The following is a 25,973-nucleotide window of genomic DNA, read 5'->3' as shown; positions in this document are numbered from 1 at the left end:
CTGGGACAGGCAAAGCAGAGGCAAGCACAGGAATTCCTAGAAGCCTGGTACTCCATGAAGAAAGCCAACAAACACAGAGCTAGGCCCCATACACACGCCACTGCAAAGGAAACCGGAATGGGGTAATCTAGCTCAACGGACTCCAGAGTTTAAGTAACAGGCGGGGAAACACAATGGCACTTCATTGGAGATTGCACTGATGTTACCCAGCAGGGTAATGAAACGTCTGTGGAACAAACCAGCTTGGTGAGCCAACCAACCACAACATCTACAACCTGAGCTACAAATCTACCCTAAAACCTTAGAGGTCTGACTTACAGAGAACATTACAGCACATTACAAGCCCTTCGGTCTACCATGTTGTGCCGACCTGTCATACCGATCTGAAGCCCATCTAACCTACACTATTCCATGTATGTCCATATGCTTATCCAATGACGACTTAAGTGTACCTAAAGTTGGCGAATCTACTACCGTTGCAGGCAAAGCATTCCATTCCCTTACTACTGAGTAAAGAAACTACCTCTGACATCTGTCCTTAATCTTTCACCCCTCAATTTAAAGCTATGCCCCCTCGTGCTCACCGTCACCATCCCAGGAAAGAGGCTCTCCCTATCCAACCCTCTGATTATTTTATATGTTTCAATTAAGTCACCTCTCAACCATCTCTCTAATGAAAAGAGCCTCGAGTCCCTCAGCCTTTCCTCGTAAGACCTTCCCTCCATACCAGGCAACATCCTAGTAAATCTCCTCTGCACCCTTTCCAAAGCTTCCACATCCTTCTTATAATGTGGTGACCAGAACTGTACACAATACTCCAAATGCGGCCGCACCAGAGTTTTGTACAGCTTCACCATAACCTCTTGGTTCCAGAACGCAATCCCTCTATTAATAAAAGCTAAAACACTATGCCTTCTTAACAGCCCTGTCAACCTGGGTGGCAACTTGAGGATCTGTGTACATGGATGCCGAGATCTCTCTGCTCATCGACACTTCTAAGAATCTTACCATTAGCCTTGTACTTTGCCTTCTGGTTACTCCTACCAAAGTGCATCACCTCACACTTGTCTGCATTAAACTCCATTTGCCACCTCTCAGCCCAGCTCTGCAGCTTATCTAAGTCCCTCTGCAACCTACAGCATCCTTCATCACTATCCACAACTCCACTGACCTTAGTGTCGTCTGCAAATTTACGAACCCATCCTTCTACACCCTCATCCAGGTCATTTATAAAAATGACAAACAGGAGTGGACCCAACACTGACCAGTGTGGGACACCACTAGTAACTGGTCTCCAGGATGAACATTTCCCATCAACTACCACCCTCTGCCTTCTTTGAGCAAGCCAATTTCCAATCCAAACTGCTATATCTCCCACAATTCCATTCTTCCGCATTTCATACAATAGCCTACTGTGGGGAACCTTATCGAATGCCTTTCTGAAATCCATATACACCACGTCAACCAGTTTACTCTCATCTACGTGTTTGGTCACCTTCTCAAAAGAACTCAGTAAGGTTTGTGAGGCACGACCTTCCCTTCACAAAACCGTGCTGACTATCCCAAATCAATTTATCCTTTTCTAGATGATTATAAATCCTATCCCTGATAACCTTTACCAACAACTGAGGTAAGGCTCACCAGTCTATAATTATCAGGGTGGTCTCTACTCCCCTTCTTGAACAGGGGAACCACATTTGCTATCCTCCAGTCATCTGGCACTAGTCCTGTAGACAATGACGAGTTAAAGATCAATGCCAAAGGCTCGGCAATTTCCGCCATGGCTTCCCAGAGGATAAATCCCATCCAGCCTAGGGGACTTACCTATCTTCACCCTCTGAAGGATTTCTAATACCTCTTCCTTGTGAACCTCAAATCCCACCTAGTCTAGTAGCCTGTATTTCAGTATTCTCCTCAACAACATTGTCGTTTTCTAGAGTGAATACTGTTGAAACATATTCATTTAGCACTTCCCCTACCTCCTGACTCCACACACAACTTACCACTGCTATCCTTGATTGACCCTAGTCTTACTTTCGTCATTCTTTTATTCCCTAAATACCTATAGAAAGCCTTTAGGGTTTACCCTGATCCTATCTGCCAACAACTTCTCATGTCTCCTCCTGGCTCTTCTGAGCTCTCTCTTTAGGTCTTTCCTGGCTACCTCGTAGCCCTCAAGTGCCCTATCTGAGCCTTCACATCTCATCCGAACATAAGCCTTCTTCCTCCTCTTGACCAGTGATACCACCTCCTTCGTAAACCACAGCTCCTACGCTCTACAGCTTCCTCCCTGCCTGACAGGGTACATACTTATCTAGGACACACAGGAGCTTTTCCTTGAATAAGGTCCACATTTCTAATGTGCCCAGCCCCTGCAGTTTCCTTCCCCATCCTATGCTCCCTAAATCTTGCCTAATCTCATCGTAATTGCCTTTCCCCCAGCTATAACTCTTGACCAGTGGTGTACACCTATCCCTTTCCATCACTAAAGTAAACATAACAGAATTGTGATCGCTATCACCAAAGTGCTCACCTACTTCCAAATTTAACACCTGGCCGGGCTCATTACCCAGTACCAAGTCTAATGTGGCTTCGCCCCTTGTTGGCCTATCTACATACTGTGTCAGGAAGCCCTGCTGCACACACTGGACAAAAACTGACCCATCTATAGTACTCGAACTATACTGTTCCCAGTCAATATTTGGAAAGTTGAAGTCCCCCATGACAATTACCCTGTCTCTCTCAATCCTATCGAGAATTATCTTTGCTATCCTTTCCTCTACATCTCTGGAACTATTCGGAGGCCTACAGAAAATTCCCAACAGGTTGACCTCTCCTTTCCTGTTTCTAACCTCAGCCCAAACTACCTCAGTTGACGAGTCCCCAAATCTCCTTTCTGCAACTGTAATACTGTCCTTGACCAACAATGCCACACCTCCGCCCCTTTTACCATCTTCTCTGTTCTTACTGAAACATCTAAATCCCAGAACCTGCAACAAACTTTCCTGTCCCTGCTCTAGCCAAGTCTCCGAAATGGCCACAACATCGAAGTCCCAGGTACTAACCCATGCTGCAAGTTCACCCACCTTATTCTGGACGCTCCTGGCATTGAAGTAGACACACTTCAAACCAACCTCTTGTTTGCCGGTGCCATCTTGCTTCCCTGAAACTTTATTTCAGACCACCCTACTCTCAACCTTTTCTATAGTCGAACTACAATTTTGGTGCCCATCCCCCTTATTAACGAAAGTCACAAGTTACAGGAACTGCTGAACAAAAAAGCAGCAAGCAGTTTCTTTGGGCTCAAAGTGACTTACTGCAATGAACAGAGCATGTTTCTGGTAGCTAAATAGTTTCCCTGTATCTTGTTCATAGCCCCACTGTTATTTCAGTTGCACAAGAACTAATCACATGGTTGTTGACAGGCAGTAGGCCATTGTCCGTTGTCTTTGATAACCTGTCACTAAGCAACAGGCTAATCAACTTTCAGCAGCCAACTAAAACTCCATCTACATGTAATCCCTCAATTACTGCTTGAACGAGCAGCTGCAGAAAAGACAGTTACTATGACTACCAGCTTGCATTTAAAAAAATGCAACAATCCTCCAGCCACATTTGATTTTTTTTTACAAGTACAGCTCTTCACTCACTTCAGCCCAGAATTAAACATATAGAAAATTAAAAATGGGTCGTTACATTGTAAAAGTCCATTTGGTTCACTTGGTCTGAAGCCCAACAATAACCTTCCCTCCAAAAGGCCAGAAGTGGAGATGATTGCACATGTTCAGCATCATTTACAGCTCCCTCGATACTGACAATGTCCATTTGCACGTGTACAATATCCAGGCTTGGGCTGGAAAATTGCAAGTAACATTCACACCACACAAATACCATCTCCGGAAGAAGAAAATTCACCAACATTCAATGGTGTTATTACCACTGAATCCCTCACTGTTAACATACTGGGGACTATAGGAATGGGAAACTCAACAGAACTCACCACTTAAATAGTGGCTACAACTCAACTCCTGACCTCCTAAAGCCTGTACGCCATCTATAAAGAGGTACAAATCAGAAGTGTGATGGAATACTTGATTGGATGAGTACAGCTCCAAAAACATAAGTTCAACGTCTAAGACAGCCTTTTGTTTGGCTACACATCCATTTCCTGCTCCAGTAGTATGCAATTTTCAGCAGTGAGCATCATCCACAGGATGGACTGCACTGATTGCCAAAACACCCCCAGAGCAGCCAACTTGATTGGGGCTATATCCACAAATATCCACAAATATCCACTTCCTCCATCCCAGATGCTCAGTGCACACTGCTGCTACTATCTACAAGATACATTGCAGAAATTCACCAAAGATCCTGAGACAGCACTTTTCAAGCCCACAACCACTTCCAGCTGGAAGGACAAGGTTAACAGACACATAGGAGCACTACCACCTGCAAAGATCATCTCCAATGCACCCACCATCTTGATTTGTAAATATATTGCTTTTTATTTTAAAAAAGCATCACCTGGTCAAAATGCTGGAGCTCCTTTCCTAATGACATTGTGGGTCTACCTTCAGCACATGGCCAGCAGTAGTTCAAGGTGGCAGATCACCACCACTTTCTCAAGGGCAACTAGGGATGGGCAATAAATGTTGTCCCAGCCAACCCTCCAGAATGGAAAAAACAACACCTTTTGGGGAAGGAAATCTGCCATCCTACCAGTGTTCAGCTTACAAGGGACTCCAGACCCACAACATCGCAGTTCACTCTTTACTGCCCTCTAAAGCAGTTTGAGATGAGTAACAAATGCTGTCCTAGCCAGCAATGTCCATATCCCACAAACAAATAAAAAAAACTTTAATTGACGGATGTACACCTAGTGTGCGAAGTAAACAGGCTAAAATACTTCACAGATTCAATGTAAGAAGCATCAGAATGATGTTAAAAGAACTTGATAGATTATGCTTCAATAATGCAGAGCAGTAGAGAGTCCACATCTGATGCATTGTATTAGACATCTAACTTCAGGAAGGATGTAAATGCATTGGAGCCAATTCAAAGATTTATTAGACTAAAACCTGAAATAGGTAGGTTGTCTTATGAGCAAAGGTTGGACAGCTTCAGCCAGTATCTCTTGGAGTTCAGAACACTTTCTTGCAACTTGATACAGTCAGTAACTTTAGCCGTAGATGGTGCACTCTACATTTGATCTTTCTCATGGGAAAAAAGTCTTCGCAGTGCCTCATGAAGTATCTTCTTAAATATCTGTCACTACAACTCTACTGATCTAATTTTCTTTCAGCCAATTCTATCTTCACACCCTCATTATTGTCCTTATTTAAATTTATATCACTAGTCTTAGATCCACTTCTCACTCTCTTAAAATGGAATACAAAGTTCAGTGTTAATCATCCTTACCATTTGGGGTGCCACTACAATGAGTGAACTATTTCATGCCATCTCAGTATACATTACCAGAAATATGTAGCCTGCTCTCTGGTTAGCTCCACAACATGCTACTCAAAACAACTGGTTCAAAAACACTACAAACTTATAGACTACCATTAACCACCTGATTCACCCAGTGTAGATTAAAATCACCCACGATTACTTCTCACAAACCCCAATATTTCTTCCTGTATACGAGAGCCCTGAGTGTTGTTACTGTTTGGGGCCTACAAGTTCATTACTGCATTTTTAAAAAATCTCTACCCAAACAAACTTTATATCTCAACTTTTAGAAAGAAGGTCATCTCTCACCATGTTATCCCAATTAATCATCTTTATCATCATTTTCTTACCTTCTTGTTCTTCCAAATTGTCATGTACCTCGAATATAGTCATCTCGCAATCACGTCTGTTGTTGCTACCAGATCAAAACATTTATTTCTAATTGAGCTCACAATTCAACTGTTCTGTTATTGAGCACTATATTTCAATACTTTTATTTAAAATTTACTTTTTAATTATTTTTGCATCCTGTAGCTTCATTGCTGGTACACTCTTACATTTGAAAGGTGTCCTTTCCTGCCACACATCTATTATTATGTATATGCGCTCAGTTGCATTTGTCTCATCTTCTCCCTTCAATTTATTACATCTTCCCTCACTTGATCCCTTGCACCAATAACTTGTTTTAAACCTCTTCGTATCACCCTAGCTAGACAAGATTTGTCAGAACACTGATCCAAAATTGTTCAGATGACAACTATTTCCCAGCAGCATAGCCACAGCATTCCACAGAACTGGTGGCAGCACCCTATCCAGTCAAATAAAACTAAAATACTGCAGACACTGAAGACCTGACATAAAAGCAAGTGCTGCAGAAACTGACCTGGCAGTATCTACGGACAGAAGCAGAGTTAAGATCACAAGTGCAATGACTACTTAAAGCCAATAAATACCACAATTTCTCAGCTCTGAATACTTCTGTGTAAGAGTCATAGGACTCAAAACATTAATTTAGTTCCGGTCTCCAGATACTGGCAGACCTGCTCAGTTTCTTCAGCACTTTGTGTAAAAACAAAGTATCAAAACTCATCTTCACCAACCTTTGGCCAAGCATTCACTTTTCTAACTATTTATTCTCTGCCACTTTGCATATGGATCAAGTAATAGTCAAAAGATTAATATCATCTTCGAGGTTCTGTTTCTAAATTTGGGTCTCAGATTCTCATATGTTTAAAACAGAAGTTCTTTCCTAGTCCTATGAAATTGATGTTTAGATGAAAAAACAACTGGATACTCCCCCTTAAACTTTGATTTACTCTCCAGCCCAGCACGAATATCCTGGACCCTAACATCTGACATTTAGAGATTGGGGCGAAGACCTAAAAAGTAAAATGTGATGATTTTGTATTTCATATACCTCAGCAAGTAGTGAACCACAGTACACTAGTGAGGGCACAAGTATAACTAAGCAGCATTTGCTTAGGGATAGGAGCTTGCACAAGATGGACTTAATGAGTACTCTGTCACATAACACAGGTATGACATGGCAGAGCACCAATGAGCATTTTAGCTTGCAGGTGACAAACAATAGAGACTCAGTCTGAAGACTAAGATAATTAACAGGGGTAAACAATGGTGAAGTGAAGTTGAATAATCTTTCTGATGGAAAATATTATTAAAGAGCATTTTGTTACACAAAATTTCTGCAACACTCACCATTTTGCGAACAGCTTCCCGCAATTTCTTCTCTTCCTCTATCATAATCATCATATCCTTATAGACAGCAGATGCTAAAGCTACATCGAGATCCGTCGACTTGGATGCCATCTTACAAATCATTTCATCGTGAGAGAAAACACAGTAACGATTCAAAAGGCGATAATGTTCCACACACTGTCGGCCCATTGGTAGCTGCAAGACGAAGACATTTAGCAAACAGGACATATTTTTTAAAACGCAATTTGAGAATGCATTTTGAGTTCTATTGGCAAATGTAGAAGTGAAGACAAAAAAGTTTTGGGCCAGAGGTTGGTGTTCACCATAAAATGTCAACATCTGCAGACTCCAAAGCTTTTCTGCATGTAATTTTGTAATCTTTCCTTGGTATGGTAACAAATATATTCAATTTAGTCATTATTACCTTTTCCATTGGTAGATTCAGTGAATCTTGCTTTGCATTTCATACAATTATAGAATTTCACAGAATGCCAGTGTGGAAACAGGCCATTCAGCCCATCGAGTCCACATTGACCGTCCCAAGAGCATCACACCCAGACCCACCCCCTTACCCTATCCCTGTGACCCTACACTTCCCATAGCTAACACACTGAGCCTGCTCATCCCTGGACACATTTGGCCATGCTAGATTGCCCAACCACCTAACCTGCACATCTTTGGACTATGGAACGAAATCCATGCAAACATGGGGAGAATATGCAAACTCCACACAGACAGCTGCATGAAACTGGAATCGAACCTGGGTGCCTGGTGCTGAGAGACAGTGGCACTAACCACTGAGTCACTGTGCTGTCCCAAATTTCCTCCACACATGCACCAAAATTTGCACTTACCCAGTCCATTGTGCAGAAATTCACAGCTTCAGCAAAGTTGAAGCCCTGGTTAAAACCACTGTGATAGGCTCTGGGGAATGTGATGACAAACTCTCCTGCACACTGGTTAGTTCTATAGACCTGCAGTGAGAAAAGAAATTTAATCAATTTCAACAGACTGCAATCAACACTGAAGGACAGTGCACGCCTGATTTATGCATACAATTTTTTCAGTTAATTCTCTTTACAGAAGTAATTTCTGAAACAAATTTGATAAATTAAAGCAGAATATGTCTGAGAAAGTTAAAAGGGATAATGTTTTCCACTAAATGTTGCAAAACTGAAAACTGAAATTCAACTTGATAAATTCAGTTTCATACAAAATTTCAGAAATTATTTGAATAGCCACAAACATATTATGGCAATTACTCAAGTATTTAACCCAACACAGGACTACTTTACGGTTGGTACTCTGATGTTAACTTCGATCAATAATAAGTCATATATACACATCTCTGAAAAAAAAAATCATCAATAGCTTAGACTATCTTACAGTGCTAAATCTGCCTCCATCCCCCCACCCACCACCACCGAAGGAATTTTAAATTTTTCCAAGTTTTCCTGCCTTTTTCAGAATAACCATGATAGAGAAACAAAACCGGAATACGTACAACACTATTTGCTATTACTAAGAAAATAATTATTCTGAACAGACGTGTTATTACTCAGAATATCTCCTGGGATTCAAAAGTTGCACCTATTTTAAAATAAACTGACGAAGTAGTAAATCCTGACTTAATACTTAGAAATAAAAAGGAGAACAGGGAGGTGATATTAAATACTTCCCTGGGTCTAGCTACTTAAATAGTAAAGTCTTCTGCTAGCAACACACAATTGATCTTCAACTGATAGGATGCCCAGTTCCTAATTATTAATTCTATTTTGAATTAATGAGCAATTTGGCTTTTTCCATACATTAGATAAAAAGGTTGGTCAGCAGCAACATTGTATTGTGAAAGGAAGGAATCCTATCTGGCACCTTCCTTTTCTTTGCTCATGTCGATGTTCTGTATCATAATGACAGACTTTATTCCAGTTCAACTCTCAATCCGCTGATTTGCTAGTGAAACACTATTCACCCATGCAAAATCTTTATTCAGTTCCATCATATACACTTTCAATTGTTTTTTAAACAGAAACTGTACACAATTGTCATGCAGATTTGTTCAGCAATTTTTCCAATGTTCCCTTTGTCACATTGCCAATAAAATGATAATTGAGCATCTCTGCACAATGTAGTGATCACAGGAGGAAATGACTAACAAGCATCGCAGTTATGTTGTCACCATAGCATATTTAATTATTGGCATACCAGATGCCCAGTCATTCAAAGTTTAGCTTGGCCAGTGTTTTGACAACAGCTATGAAATAAATAAACCAAAAACTTAAATAATGCAAGTTATTTTTATTCATAGAACTGACTGGGAATTTTTAGTTCTGTTAATGAAATATATCTGAAAAAACAAACTAGTAACAACCAAGAAATTACCAATGTGTAACGTTCTTACAAGAAATCCGTCATTCATACTTAGGCTAGTCCACGTGTAAATTCAGATCAAAAACAATACATTTAATCCTTTAATACTTTCAAAAAGTTCAGCAAGACAATCAACTGCATTCCAGAATATGGCCCACCATAATCTCCAAGAGAATTTAGAATGGGCAAGAAATACAGTATAGGTGGATGGCAGCCACACTTAGGCTCAAAAGTAAGTGCCAGGATAACTATAAAATGCTAATTTGCAAATTAACTACAGCGAAAGACAAAATGCAAAGCAAAAGTACATTAGAAACAGGGGAAATTCAAAAATATCTTTATTAAGAGCTGAATATGAACAGAAGAAGTGAGAAGCAGTGGAAAGGAAGATTAGTAGGCAAGTGAAAGGACAGGCTTATGCACACACACATACAAGGCAAATGTTTACAAAAGTCAAAATACAAGCGAGAGGGGAATACACTTCCTTAGAATGAGAGGGACATTTGAAATACAGAACAGCTCACAAATTTATTTATTGCATCAAAGCCACATTACAAACAAATATTAATACTGTATTTTACTGACATTTAAGGCTACTTTCAAGGAGATAAAAAAAGTACCATGCTTCCCAGCACTGCCTTATATTACTGATATACTGAAATAGTAGCTGGGCTGGTAAACATTATTGATCTGTTACAAAGAAGACCAATTTATAAACAAAAACTGATTTATTCTTTAAACAAAAATACTGCAGTCATTCATTAATGAGTATGCAAATTAATGTTGCACCTACTAGGTGTTATTTCTGCTCTGGTTATCAAGAGGAGGAGGGACAAAGCAGGCATTTAGTACGAGATTAAAATTTTCCATTATTTTATCTCAATGCACCTAAACCACTATACAATTCATTATTAGAATTAATAAACAAGAGACTGTCCAAATGTTTGTAGTACACAATTAGTCAGATTGAGGCAAGTACCACAGTTGGCAAGTTACAAGGTTAACAGGTTAGACAAACTGTCATGTATTTCTACCAGTTTTTGATCAAAGGGTACATGGAGGTGGAACTTGCAAGGTCTGCTTGGGATCAGTCCCAGGTCAGTTACTGGTTACTGTCTGCCATATTAAGTTTGAAAGGTAGACAAGAAAGTAGCTTCACAGTTTTGTTTAATATTAGGCTAACTTGAGAAGGACAAGTAGAAAGGAACAAGCAGGAGAGAGAGCTGGGTATACCACAACTTCAAGGGTTATGGGATGGGTAAAACGTTGACATAGCCAGCAAAACCCTCATCCTAAGAAAAAAAAATTTTGCCACACGCTTAGCCAAGTTGTTTTAACACACAGTTACAAATACATTTACACTGTGTCCTGTCAACGAAGCACAAAAAAAAACATATAAACCCAATTCAGCTAATTGCCAGAGACAGTAAGAACTGCCAATGCTGGAGTCCGAGATAGCAGTGTGAAGCTGGAAGAACACAGCAGGTCAGGAAGCATCCGAGGAGGAAAGCGGACATTTCGGGTTTTATCCCCCCGGAGGAAGGGTCCCAACCCAAAAACATCAGCTTTCTTGGTCCTCTGATGCTGCCTGACTGGTGTTCCTCCAGCTCCACACTTATCAGCTAATTGCCACATCATAGTTTTGATCAAAGTCAGTGCCATCAACAAAGCAACTAAAATAAACACTTACTCCACGAGAAATTGCTCACCAATGGCCCAGACAGAACTAAACTTGCACTTGGCCTCAGACTCAGAATCAGGGGTTAAGTAAAGCACTGAATTCAAGAGATAGAGTAACAGCGACAATTCTTTGGTACCAAGATAATATATGGACCAGTGAAACATCATCAAGAAACTAGCAAAAAACTGAAGACAATGGGGAAAAACACTCCCAAGTTGAAGTCATTTGAAAATGAAACATGATTGTTGTGCTTGTTGGAGGCCATTCATCTCGGCCACAGCACATTTGCTGCAGAAATTCCTCAGAGAGTAGCATCCTAGTTTCAACAATTTTCACCAGCTTCCTCAAATATCTTCTCTTCATCTTAAGGTCGGAAACAAATTCTTTGCTGATGGTTGTATAGTGTTCAGTATTGTTTGCACCTTCTCACGTAACGAAAGTAACCCATCTGCAGTAAGACCTCAATTACATTCAGCTGATACATAGGAAATAACAATTACACAATAATTATGCAGCACAAAGCAATGATCACCTGCAATATGCAAGAATCCAATCATTCCTTCTTCACATTCAATGGCATTACCATCTAGAAATCTTCCAGCATCAACATGCTGGAACAATACCAGCTACCAGAACCTTAACTGAACCAGCCAGATAAATACTGTTGTCAGAAGAGTAGGTCAGAGGCCGAGAATGTTGCAGCCAGTAGCTCACCACCTGTGCAGCACCGACAAGGCAACAAGCCAGGAATTTAATGGAATAATTGCCTGCATGAAAACAGCCAAGGTAAGCTGGTGTCTTTGGTGCTGTGTAGGAGAATCAATAGCTGGACATGATCTGGTTATGAAGGCATTGACAACAAAAAAACATTATCAACAGTGTCACTGGTCCAAAAAAACAAACAATGATAAAGAAACTGAGACTGTCAGTGATCAGCAAATGCATGTGTCATTTTAATGAAGCTATTTTAGTGATAGAAACCAGATTTTTAAGTTATACACGCGGGGTGACAGGAAAGACAAGTTCAGACTTAGGTGATGACTATACTTCTAAGAAATTTCAGGAAAAGAATGCTGGATGTACGGCTTTCATTTACCAGGGTAGATGAGTTCAAGAGGTTTTTTTCTGAGCAAGGGCACAGACTGGACTAATCCTTCAGAGGCCAGAGTTCAAATCCCACCATAGCAGCTAAGGGTATTTGAATTAATTCAAAGAATAATCCTGGAATGCAGAAAAAAATCTAAATCGGTAATCATGATCTTGAAGCTACAGAATTGTGGTTATTCTTTAATACACTTCCAAGGAGGAAAGCTGGTCGTTATGCAGATAACTCTATGATGTGAGATAATCACTTAATTAGTAGAAGAGTCAAATAAGCACTTTGGATATACCCACAACAAAAGTATGATTTGAGAATACAGATCACCACCCGCACAGGACAATTAGGAGTGGGTAATAAAATGCTGACACCACACCCCATGAACAAATTTTTAATAAATGGGCAGATGGGAGGGCCAAACATCTGACAAGGAATCATTTACATTAGGGTTTAGTGAAGTGGATATAAAGACATGGCAAAGGAGGCAAGTCTTCCAGACAAGGTGAACTCAAAGAAGGTATAAGGGGAGATAGTCCAGAACAATGTCATTCTAAGGCGATGGCACATGGGCAGATTTATTTGGGGGGGGGGACAGGGGAGGGGACGGGCTCTTTATACTTGAAGAAAAAACACAGGACTGCTGGTAGTGGATAAAAGATGTCAGAGGTTAATCACAGACATGGAGCTGTCAATGGTTTGGTAAAGCAAAACAAGACTGGGTCTAATGTCAATAGATGGTGAAATGGTGTCTCAGCAACATCATCAAGATGGTGGCAAAGTAGAGCTCCAGACCTGGAGCTTGTCTGCTCTGACTACTTTTCTTTTTCTTTTACCTCTTGTCCTGAGATTGGACAGCATTGGCAGGGGTGACAGAGATCCCAGCGCTGACCTCGTGGCAGCAGTGAGTGAGCCCAGTGTGGACCTTGAGGCAGCAAGTGAGCACTGGCAGTGAAGCGATGGCAGAAGGGCATCATGGCAACATTGACAAAGGTAGGCCCATCGGGGAGAGATGCGACTGATATTGTTGAGTCCAGTACAGACAGCTGCAAGGCACTGGAGGAAGGGCATCAGCTCTGAGGCGAAAGATGACACTTGGGAATGGTGACTTCACCGTTGGTTGGTAGTGAGGCTGTGGAGGGGGGATGGCAGCGCAAGCATCATTGATGGTGAGCTGGCTCAGATCTATAGAGTCTCTAATGATTTTTTTTTCTTATTCTTAAACTGTTCAAAATGGCACCAGATCATGACAGTGAAAAAGCTTTTCACAATGTTTATTTTTCTCATTTTAAATGGTGCATAATTCATATTCACAAAATAAAACTGGTAAGTATATGCAGGATATGATCAAGGGAGCAAAGTTCATGAGGAAGAGAAATAATTCTCAGAATGGTAGAGTGTAAAGGCTATACCAGGAATTACAACATTAAAGATGGAGCTGAAGGAGCAACTAAGATAATCAACAGCTGTATATTACTGTGGCAACTGGAAGAGTTAGTTGCAACTGCACCCGGGGGAAATTTTATTCCAAGGGCAAATGCAGAAAATGAGACTGGGATAAGGTCTAGTGCAAAGTACAGACAGCTGTGGAGACCAATAACATTCACTCATCTTTAGATAGCAAGTGTGAGGCAGAGGTGCCATGTACAAGGATAAAAGCTGATAAGATAACACTTAAAGATAGTTGGGCATGAAATCAGAGAAGATCACTTTCAAAGATCACGGAGATTGAAAATTCTGAAGGAGGAGTACGGAAAGTTTAAAAAATGATAAATTCGACAAGGCAACAATTCACACTCAAAATGTAGATAACTTTATGGAGGGTTTAAAGCATTAGAATGGAGGAATAAAAGATAAGTAATTGGCAGGGGTGGGGTGTTTTGTGGAAGGCATATTACATGATCGATGGTCGATGGGACAACGTGGCTCATCATGCCACCACGGTTTTGAAAGGGTGGGTAAAATAAACATAAAAAGGCAGGAAGTGATGTCGTCATTGCCTGTGATACAAATTTGTCAAATTAATAATATCATTCACAATGAAGCTCACGGCCGATGAGGCTAAAAAAAAACGGATAATTGTAGGAGACCGTGAAAAGATGACTCTTGATTCACTGTCATTGTCCAAAGCAACAGGGATAGGCGAAACGATCAGAACTGGAAGGATTTTAGCAAGAACAACCTCCTTTGGACATGGTGGATACAAAGATTAGGAAGAAGGGCCAATAGAACAGCTAGCATTACTTACTAAATTAGGAAGCAAGGATGCCTCCTATTGTAAAGGCGATTCAGATTTGTAATATTTGGACAGCAGGCAGAGTAGCAGTGATGGATTGGAATAGGCATTAAGCTCAACAATAGGAAAACCAAAGAACACGATGGACAAAATCAAGAGAACACAAGGACAATCAAAGAAAGCAAAACAGAAGGTGGTGCAGACTCAGGTTTAGGCAAAAAAAAAGTGCCATTAGAGGAGATTCAGATTACACACATACTAATGATTAAAAGAGTGGTCTTGTTTGTAGATAGGGAGATACTGAGATAACACAGATTTCAAACTCCCATGGTGGGGTGAAAGAGCATTCTATACACAATGGAGTCACATCTTAAAGCATCAATGAGCCAACAGTGAGGTACAGAGGGAGACTGAATAGAGTTGCTGTTTGAAGGGATTATATCTGATAATAACTTTATAAAGAGGAAAGAATACATGGAATGAAAAATGCCTTCCACTGGGAAGTTCACATCAACAAAATTCAAACAAACTGGATAAGTGTCCATAGTGATTAGTTGGTGCATAGTGTGAAGATCCTCATAGAAACTGCAATCAATGGATAGGCAGCAGTTATATTTCTTGGTGCCCTATATTCGCATGCTTCCAAGTTAAACAGAACTACTAAACTTTAAGGACAATATTGAAATATTGCATAAAAGGTTTTAATTTGGAAGCAAAAACATGTGTGACTGTGAACTATTGTGCACAACTGAGACATGCCGTTTCCCTAATAAGAGACCAGCATTTCAATATCACTATCATTAGGGATCCGTCAAATCCACTAACTTCAATCAATTCAGGAACTCCCAACGGTATACAACAGCTAGTCTGTATAGATGTTGAACAAATTATATATTGTACTTTTAAAAGCAAAGGGCACAAGAAACAACAGCTTCCCTACCTGTGGCAGAGGTTCAAGTCCCACCTGCTCCAGCTTGTGCCATAACATGCCTGTACAGGTTGACTGAGTATATCTAAATTTGTTCAATAAATCTCAAAATCTGGCCATCTTTCAACAACAACTTTGAGGTGTGGCACATCTTCAGATATCTGAGTACGCAGTTTTAAAATTCAAGATTGAATACAGCAAAGACACTTGTCCAAAATGAGCGATGCACAAGTGGATGCAGAAATGCAACTGGTCAAATTTCATACTTTGTCCCCACTGTTTGAGGCTTTTGATTACCATGTACCTGGAGACAACCTAATGCTGAAGAAAAGTTTTGCTGACAAACGTATGTTTAAACGGAAGGGTTGGGAAGATATTTTCATTCAGAAACATAGCTATTTCTATTTATTTGGATAATGGATATTTTATGCAGCAATATCAAAAGACCTTTTTAAGTCTCAAATATTAGCTGTATATCAATACAAGTGGATATTCAAGTTTCAATATATGGTATCTACTAGTTTTATAGATTATTCTATATTGTGAGCTCCAGCCAGAAGGTGGTCCACCATATCTAAACACGTTAGGAAATGAGGCAACACAAAAGATTAAATCAAGCATCAGGTGACAACTACGTTAGAAAATCTTTAGCAGAAGCCCTAAAAAAGTTTACAAACTAATTTATTCACAAGTATTTCATTTTTCTGAAATACTAACTACAACCTGCTCTAAGCCTCGTGAAGATTCTGAGGAAGGGTCATTGGACCTGAAATGTTAACACTGAATTTTTTTCTTCAGAGATGCTGCCAGATCTGCTGAGCTTTTCCAGCAACTTGTTTTGCTCCTGATTCACAACATCTGCCGTTATTTCGCTTTCTATATTGTGTAGATTAATACTTTGCCAAAATAAAGACTACCACATGCTATAAATAAGATGCTAGTTATCAAATTATTTCAAAACAAAGCAAATATTTATTAAAAATAAGTGATCAAAAAATTGCAAATTCATTTTGTACTATAGGCTACTTTAAAAAGTTAGCTTATTGAGCAATATTTGCATCGCCTATAGATAGGTCAAAAATACTGAAATTTCTGTTGCTTCTTTGCTCAGGTGCCAGACTGCACACTGTATAGCTCTGAACTGGGCTGTTTTGCAACTAAGCACAAGGTCTCGAGATGAGGCTTGGGGGCCGCTCTGTGGAATACCTACACTCAGTCTGCAACAACCAACTACAACTCCCAGTCGCGAACCAGATCAACTCCTCCCCCCACCCCAAGCACCATCATACTGGGCCTCCTGCATTGCCACAATAACGCCACCCAAAAGATGCAGGAACAGCATCTCATTTCCCTCCCCTGACCACACCCCAAAACCAGCCCAAACTAGTCCTCACCTCCCTAATCATTCCTCCCACCTCAAGCCCCACCCCCATCTTCTACCCACTAACCTCTTCCCGCCTCCTTGACCTGTCCATCCTCCCTGGACTGACCTATCCCCTCCATAGCTCCCCACCTACATTCACCTTCACTGGCTCTAACCCTGCCTCTTTGACCTGTGACTCCTCTCACCCAGTCTTCTCCTTTATCCATCTTGTATCCGCCTCCCCGTCTCCCTATTTAAGAATCTCCTTCCCTTCTCCTCCCCCATTTCTGAAGAAGGGTCTCAATCCAAAACGTCAAACTTTCCTGCTCCTCTGATGCTGCTTGGCCTGCTGTGTTCATCCAGCTTCACAGTTATCGCTTGAGATCAAGTGGGATGTAGCTTCAACTATTTCATTGATGGATCTTAACCTTGAAGGATACAAATTTCAAAACATCCTTGCATTTGGAAAAGGTAAGATTATACATCAAAAATTGAAATCATGCTATTTCAATTTTGCTGCGCTTCAAATTATTGTACACCAATGAGCTTGATTGTCAGTTACTGACAAAGATCTACATCGTTCATTCCAAATTTTCAAGGATGGCAACACCAAAGCTGAATTAGGGTAAATAGAGCAAATCTGGAGTGCAAAGCAGTTAGACACTAAGAGCAAACCAGTGCAAAAGCAGAGTCCAAAAGAACAAGCGTATTACATTTTAAAGCAGCATATAGGAGAAGACAAGAGAATTAACATTTAATAAGTCCTTTTCAAGCCTTCAGAGTGTCCCAAACCACTTCACAACCAATTAAATATTTTTGAAACCAGTCACTTAATACAGTCAGTACATTTGGAAAATGAAACTCATTTAGAGATGGGTCAAAAGAGCACCTGAACAACATGTTGAATGCAGATCAAATAGTTTCAGGTATTCCCCCCCCCCCCACTACAAACACAGTCGAAACAAAAAAAAAGGTACAGCAAAAAAATTCTTGCCTTTCATTTCATAATATACTGGTGGAAAACATTAAAACGAGTCTTCATTTTATTGAAAATGAAATGTGAATATTATAGCTTTACTGTTGAATATTGCCACTATTTGGAGTTGGAGTGGGGGGGGGAGTGCAAATCCTAAGTACTGTAGGAACAACATCTTTGTTAACTTCAAAGAAATACTATAGTAATGTATAAAAGGGAGTGTTAATTCAGTCAGGTTATCTACTCTGCCAAAAGAATAAATTATGCATAGTAAGTACTGTAATGAAAATTATCCAACATATCTTATTTAATGGATATAAGAATATACTGCAATATTCAATAACTCAAAAGAAGTTGCCAACTGTTCTCAACTTTGCTGGGATTTTCCAACACCATGGCTTTTCTCCCCCGCCCCCCCCAAAAATCCTCTAAAGTCATATTCCTCAAACAAGCAAGTCCATGTTGTAAATCCATTTTTTTAAAAGCTTTACACTAAATGGACAATGCTAGGTGCATTACTGGTAATCCCTCATTAAAATATAAAATCTAAGTTTGAAATCAGGGCCTCGGGGCTCCAAGGAGATCTGCAATACGTACTGGCACTCCGTGAGCCATCAGAGTGTTAGGGTTCATGATGGTGACCAGCTGATGCAGAAGGTCAGGCTGGGATTCAAACAGCTCAGGCGCCAGTCTCTTCATAACATTCTCCAGCTGTTCTGCCACGTATGCTGGTGCTCCATACCATGTCTTAGGTTCTCCCCTAATTAGTTTTAAAAGAAAGTTAGAATCCATGAACTTGAGGTTATCAAGCACTGTTTATGGAAAACTGATCAAAGCTACATAAGCAAGCTCTACCAGGAGTATTTTATTAAATAACTGACAGGTGACAGTAGGTATAAAAAAAATTTTCTAAGAGCAACGTATAATTTCCATCCTATGTTCACAACACTAGCTATATGTAGGAGCATACCCAGTTTAGCCCATGGCCAAAAATAGTTTAAAAAATCTGTAATATACAGTTGTCAATATCTGTAGAGATAAGTGATAAGGCAACGGTACAGGCAGTGCCCCTCAGAACTGCAAACTGAAAAAACAAATAATCATTATTTTTTTTTAAAAAATCAGAAAAAAGGGACACAAGAGAACAGAAATGCTTATCAAGAAAGGCAAACACTTAGGAGGTTACTCAGTCTTACACATTAAACATTCATGTTTAATCAGAAAAACAATTGCATTCTCACAGCAATTTTTTCTGATTTCAGTAATGAGTTATTTAATTTTCCAACTCTCATGGCTTCTGCCTTTAGGGTGCATTTCTATAAGGTATTATAATTCAGGATTATACTGGCTCAGGATCTGCAAACATATTGGAGCAACAAATCAACAGGCCATGGAATAATCAGTGAACAAAGACACATCAAGCTACAGCAAAGGAAGCAAGTCAACAGTCAGTTCAGCTATGTTGAGTGTCAAGAGTAAGGCAAGTCTGGATGGTCTTTAATACTAGGAGTGTAATAGGGAAGACTGCTAAGTTCATGGCATCTATTGACAATTGGAAGTATGATTAATGTTGCCATCACAGAAACATAGTTGAGGGAAGGCTGGACTGGCAACTCAACATTCCAGGTATAAGATCTTTAGGCAAGACAGAGGAGGGTGTAAAAAGGGTGGTAGTGTAGCACTATTGATTAAATCAGTCATATACCGCAAAAAGGACAGATAATATCCAAGATAATAAAATGTGAGGCTGGATGAACACAGCAGGCCAAGCAGCATCTCAGGAGCACAAAAGCTGACGTTTCGGGCCTAGACCATATCCAAGGTGATCCTGAAATAAGGTTTTGTGGGTAGAATTTAGGAATCTTAAGTTGGCAGCCACTTTACTGGGCATGTACTATCGGCCCTTAAAGAATCAGCAGGAAGTTGAGGAGCAAATACATAGACAGTTCACGATAGTGTATTACTATACTATTCGGATGATTATACTAGATTTCAACTTTCCCAATATAAATTGGAATAGTCATACTGTTGGAGAGTTAAGGTTTTAGAGGGTGTAGATTTTCTGAAACGTATCTAGGTCAGTTTTTTGTATCAATATGTAGAAGGCCCAACAAGGGATATGTCTGTGCTGGATCTGGTTCTGGGGAAAGAAGTTGGGCAAGTATTTGATGCGGCAGTGGTGGAACATTTTTGCAATAGCAACCAAAATATACTAAAATTCCAATTTGTTCTGGGCAAGGGAAAAAAAATGGCCTGTAAAAGATGGCTGTAGATTTTTGGGGTGGGGAAATTTATTGAAATAAAACAGGATCTGTTCACAGTTGGCTGGGAATAGCTCCTTGTGGGAAAATCTACAGCAGGACAGTGGCAGGAGTGCATTCAAAAGATCCAACATGCATCTTTTAGAGGAACTGTAACAGCAATAATTTCAGAGAACCCTATAATGTCTAGGAGAGTTCAGGACTGGATGGGAAAGAGAAGGGCTTTTAGCAAATCCAAAGGGAGCAATTCAGCTGCTCTCCCAGAAGAATACAAGAATTGCAGGAGGGAACACAAGAAAGCAATTTAGAAGAGCAAAAACAGGGCACGAGAAAGGACTTGCAAACAGAATAAGTGAGAACCTTAAGATATTTTATAAAGAGAACAAGTTAACCAGGGAAAAAGTAGCACCCGTTAGGGACCAAGGAGTCAACCAGCGGGCTAAGCCACAGTAGCAAGGGTGTTGATGAATATTTCCCTTCAGTCTTCACTCTGGAAAAGGAGAACATAGGTACGAGATTCCAAGAAAACAGGCTATGAGGAACTTGGACACTTTGACACGGAAATGGGGATGTTTGGAGGCTCTGCCAGGCTTAAAAAAAATGGACAAGCTCCCAAATGAATTGCATCCCAGGCTGTTGTGGGACGTGAGGCAGGAAACTGCAGGGGTTCCGTCCACAAATTTTTAATTCCTCTCTGGACATGCGGGAGGTGGAATCTTATAAAATTATAGCCCAATAAGTCTCACATCAGTGGCAGGGAAACTATTGGGAGAAAATTCTGAAGGAGCGATAGTACACACTGGGAAAGCCATGCAAAGTCATGTCTGATAAATCTTAGAATTTTTTGAAAATGTGATCAAGTGTGTACATGAGGGTAGTTCTATTGATGTGGTTTATATGGATTCTAGCAAAGATTATAACAAGGTGCCACATGGGAAACAGAAGATTAAAACACATGGAATGGAGGGAATCTTGGCGAGATGGATCAGAAATTGGCTCAGTAATAAAACACAAAAAGGGTAGTGGTAGAAGGCTGTTTGAGTGACTGGTGTCCAGCAGTGTACCACAAGGATCAGTACTGAAACCCTCATTGTTTGCTACAGATGAAAGTGTGCAGGGCATGTTAAGCAAATTTACAGGTGACATCAAGCTTGGTAGAGTGGTTAATAGAGAAGATGATGGTTGTAGGTTACAGGAAGACAGATGGGCAGACAAGTAGTAGCATATGGTACTTAACCCTGACAAGGGTGAGGTGATGCACGTTAGCAGAAGAAACACGATGAGGGGAGTATTTAATGGATGGCAGCACATTGAGTAGCTTAGAGGAACAGAGGGATCTTGGGGTAACGGTTCAAAGGTCCCTGAAGTCAGCAGAGCACATAAATAGGATAGTTGAGAAGGCACACGAAACACTTGCATTCAGTAGTCACGGCACAGAGTATATCAGCAAGGTAATGTTGGAGTTGTACAGAGTATTGGTATAGAGAGGGGGCAAGCAGTTTGAAAGTGGAGGGCCACAACTGGAGTACTGTGAGCTGTTCTGATCACCTCGTCTACAGGTAGATATGAGAGCACCAGAGAGCAGACAGAAGGTTCACTCACATGTTGCCTGATATGAATAAACTGACAGACTAGACAGGCTTGGATTATTTTCTTTAAGAGGAGAGAACACCGAGGGGGGGAAAAACAAGGGTGCATGATAGAGGTGCATAACTTTAGGAGGGGGATGGACAGGGTAAATAGAACAATGTTCTCTGTGGTTGTGGCGTCAATCATGAGAGGGCACAGTATTAGGGCAAGGGTCAGGAGATTCAGACAGGATTTGGGAAAAAAATAATCTTTTTCACTCAGCAGGTGGTGGGAATCTGGAAATGCCTTCCTAGGCAAGAAGTAGAGGCCAGAAACCTTATAACCTTTAAAGAATATCTGAATGAGCACTTGAGATAGCAGAACATTTAGCGACATTGGACAAGTATATGAAATTAGGATTCGCACACCTTTAGTGGCGGTTGTCAGAGCAAACTCAATAGACCAAAAGGTCTTTTCTGACTGTACGAATCTATGAATTGTGGTTCCTCACTACAGAAATGAAGCAAGGGTGTGTGCACAAAGCCAAAAAGACCGAGACAGTCTGTGCAAGAGACTGAGCTTGAACAAGACAGTGAGAACAGAAAAAGCATTCATGTGAAAAAAAAGAGTGCAAGAAACAGCATGCAGAAGACAGGATGGGCACAGAAGAGGGAGACAGCATAAGCAAAGAGAGGAAAAGCTAGAATAAACAACACAACAGAAAGTGATAGAGAGGGAGAGCAAGAGAAAAAGACACAAAGAAAGAAAGGAGGCGTGAAGGGGGAAAAGAGAGAGGGAAGGAGAAAGAGGAAGAGACATTGCGGGGGTGGGGAGTGGGAGTTGGAGAGAGGGGGCAAGCAGTTTGAGAGTGGAGGGCCACAATGACTAGGTTTAGTAATGGATCTCCTACAACCCGCGCCATTATTAGTGTACTGGAAGTAAATATACAGAACTGAGAAAATTAATTCACTGAGGTTTCCGATGCCGCTTCCGTTGGGAACTATAACTGATGTCACCAACAGACCACAAGACAACCTATCCTTGCTAAAACTCTGGTACCCAACGCAAACTGGTGCAAATGGATGCTGCAAAGCTGTATCGGAAGCAAGCAAATTCTGTGACCTGTCAGCAATCAATAGTTGTATGAATAGAGCAATTTACTACCAATTTAACTTACTGTTAAAGGGTAGCCAATGACATTGACCACAACTAAGTAAAATAAAGAATATTCAACTCCTTAAAACAATCCCTTTAAAACTGAGTGTAAGCATAACAGTTGAACTATCTGAACTGATCTCCCGATCTTTCAATCCACTAACCACAATATCTATTGACCAGTCTTCAAACATGCTCAACAGTAAAATACCCACACCTCTGTAGTGTAGGGGATTCCAAAGATTTAAAATCCTTTGAGCTGAGAAATTTCCCATTGTAATTCTCCCTCTCTTGTTCCTTCCTTCTCTGAAATTCTAGTTTACCTAGTCAGGCAAAATGATTTTCCAGCATCAACTAATCAGCTTCCCCAAAAGCTCTGATGTTTCACCTCTCGTTTCATTAATATGTAGGTTTATGCTACTTTCTTTCCAAAGATAACAATTTCATCCCAGAATCCAGCCAGTAAACCAATGCTGCAGTCACCCCAAGGCAGATAAATATATCCTTCCATTGGTAAAAAGACCAAAACCTTTAACAGTTCTCCAGATTGGTCAAACCAAAATTCTAAATATAGTATTTAATTTCGCTTAAGACTTATGAATATATAAATTAGGAGTATGATTAGACCAATCAGCCCTATGAGCCTGATGCACTGTTCATTAAGATTCAGGAGGGTAGTTAATAGTTGCAGCGTTTGTAGCCTTTAACCTGGTCCTGGTAGATTGTCTCAGAATTTTAAGGGGCACAAATAGGGTAAACAGAAAGAAACTTTTCCCCTTGATGGAGGGATCAATGACCAGAGGGGACAGATTTATGGCAAGGAGCAGAAGGTTTTTAGATGTGAGAAAGTTTTTCTACCCAGAGGATGGCAGGAATCTGGAACTCACTGCCTGCAAAGATGGCTGAGGCAGAAACCCTCCTAACATTTCAGTTCTATTTTAGATGTAAATTTAGGAACAGGACATACAAAGGCTACGGGCCAAGTGCTGGAAAATTGGATTAGAATCATTAGGTGGTTATTTTTGAGTGGTGTAGACGCAAATAGCCAGATGGCCTTTTTCTATGCTGTAGATCTCTACAACTCTTGTTTAAGGTGGTCCTTGTCTGGCATTTTTGTAGCACAAATACTACTTGCCACTAATCAGCCCAAGCCTGGATGCTGTCCAGACCTTGATGCCCATGGACACAGTTGATTAGTTATGAGATACTGCGCAGTGTTCAGCACAATTGCGATCATCATCAGCAAATACTCCCACTTCTTACCTAGGTTAGAGGGAAGGCCACTGACAAAGCAGGTGCATGTGGCTGGACCTAGGAGATATTTTCTAATCAACATTCAGGAGATGTTACTGCAAACCCTCTGGAAAAGATGGGTATTCAAACTGGGCCTCCTGGTCCAAAGTCAAAGTCAAGGACACCCATCACTGCACAACAAGTACCCCCTTGTTTAGGCCTAGGATAGCATCCTGAATCTCATGCAGTGATTTTCTAGGGTTGAGATGATTGACATCCAGTAACTGCAGCCACCTTTCAGCTAGGTACGGCTTCAAGCAGAGAGTTTCCCCTCAAATTCCCAATGACTTCAGGTTTGCCGGAGTTTTTTGATGCCATACTAAATCAAGGACAGTCGCTTTCATCCTTATCTGGAGTTCAGCTCTTTCATCCATTTTTGGACCAAGGTTGTAATATGATCAAGAGCCAAGTGACCTTAAACTTGGTGGAACCCAATCCAAGTGCCTGGTTATTCCCATGCAACAACCTTTTGATAGCACTGTTGATAACCACATCCATTTCTTTACTAATTTAAGTGGTCAGTAATTGAATTTGTCCTGCTTCTTGCGAAAAAAACAAACCTGGGAAAATTTGCATTTTATCAGATAAACATCAGTTTGGTACCCATACTGAACACCCCTATTCCTTCAGTCAGAAGGTACTCCACCTTCCGCTTGTCAACACATTCTGCTTGCCAATGTTCTGTGGCAATCAACTGGTACTGATTTCATTGTCTGGCAATGGTCCAAGTTATTACAATTTAAAGTTTTGCAATTTTAGATCAATTTCCAAAATCCAAGTCATTTTACAGAGCAACACAGCAGTGGTCCTGACAATGACCTTCGCAGAGAGCTCTTGTTGTCTACCATTTCCAAGTCCAAAGCAAATTTACCATAATACACTGCTGGTTCCCATTCTGCAGCCAGACCTGTGGTCCTATCCATGTCTGTCTTTTTTTGGGTGGGGGTGGTGGTGGTGGGAGCTGTGGTTGGGGAAATACAATAAAGTGGGCCAAGGAGCACAGGGACCCTTGCCCCTCATTCCACGCAATCTCCGGCTGTCTTCACGCTCCCCCAACCTCCACCCCCAAATCTCTTCCACATCCGGATCACACTCCATCTCTACCCCTCTTCCTGGATCCCAATTCTTTGAATTTCCCTCTCCCTCCCAGGTCCCAAATCTTTCTACACACTCACCATCCCAAACTCTCACCTCCACCTTCCCATACTTATAATGTCCAATTCTTTGAGTGGGAACAAGTTCTCCCCATCTATTCTTCCAGCCCACTCATGATTTTCAAAACCAATCGACCAACCCTCCTCTCTCCCTTCTGTTCAAGGAGAATAATCCCTACATCAATCTATCCTCATTACTGAACTTTCTCATTCCTGGAATCATCCTTGTAAATCATTTCTGCACTCTGTACAATGCATTCATGCCTTTACTATAATGTGGCTACTAGAACTGAACACAATACTCCAGCTAACAAGTGTCTTGCACAGGTTCAACATCACCTCTTTGTTCTTTTACTCTCTACCCCATTAATAAATCTGGCAACACTATGCTTTATTAACTGCTCTCTCCAACTGTCCTGCTACTTTCAATGATTATGCACGTGTAAACCCAGATCCATCTGCACCTTTAGAACTGTACACCCTATTTTGTTTCTTTTAAATGTTCTTCCAACAGAGTGCATTGTCTTACATTTCTCTGCACTGAAGCTTATCTGTCCATTCTACCAACTTGTCAATGTCCTTTTGGCGTCCCACACTGTCAGGTGTCAAGAGTTTACAATTCTTCCAACTTTAGAGTAATAAACCAGTGTTGGCTCTCTAAACCAAATTTCTCCAAACCTGATGATTTTTCCATGATTATAGATTTCAAAACCTTGTGCACAAC

General features: G+C 40.7%; 1 protein-coding gene across 3 annotated transcripts in view; it reads right to left on the bottom strand.

Moving 5' to 3' along the window:
* Positions 1 to 25,973, bottom strand: part of LOC125463014 (lysine-specific demethylase 5B-like) — a 212,995-nt gene that overhangs the window by 122,708 nt on the left and 64,314 nt on the right. For all 3 annotated transcript variants that reach the window (XM_048553627.2, XM_048553631.2, XM_048553628.2), the window contains 3 exons: positions 18,415 to 18,577; positions 8,022 to 8,141; positions 7,168 to 7,362 (listed from right to left, as the gene is read on the bottom strand). In XM_048553627.2, the coding sequence (XP_048409584.1) occupies positions 7,168 to 7,362; positions 8,022 to 8,141; positions 18,415 to 18,577 (478 nt within the window). The remainder of the gene's footprint in view (positions 1 to 7,167; positions 7,363 to 8,021; positions 8,142 to 18,414; positions 18,578 to 25,973) is intronic.

The sequence above is a fragment of the Stegostoma tigrinum genome, chromosome 21 (genome assembly GCF_030684315.1).
Source record: "Stegostoma tigrinum isolate sSteTig4 chromosome 21, sSteTig4.hap1, whole genome shotgun sequence".
NCBI lineage: Eukaryota > Metazoa > Chordata > Chondrichthyes > Orectolobiformes > Stegostomatidae > Stegostoma > Stegostoma tigrinum.
The sequence above is the reverse complement of the archived record's forward strand: the minus strand, read 5'-3'. Positions and strand labels throughout refer to the sequence as shown.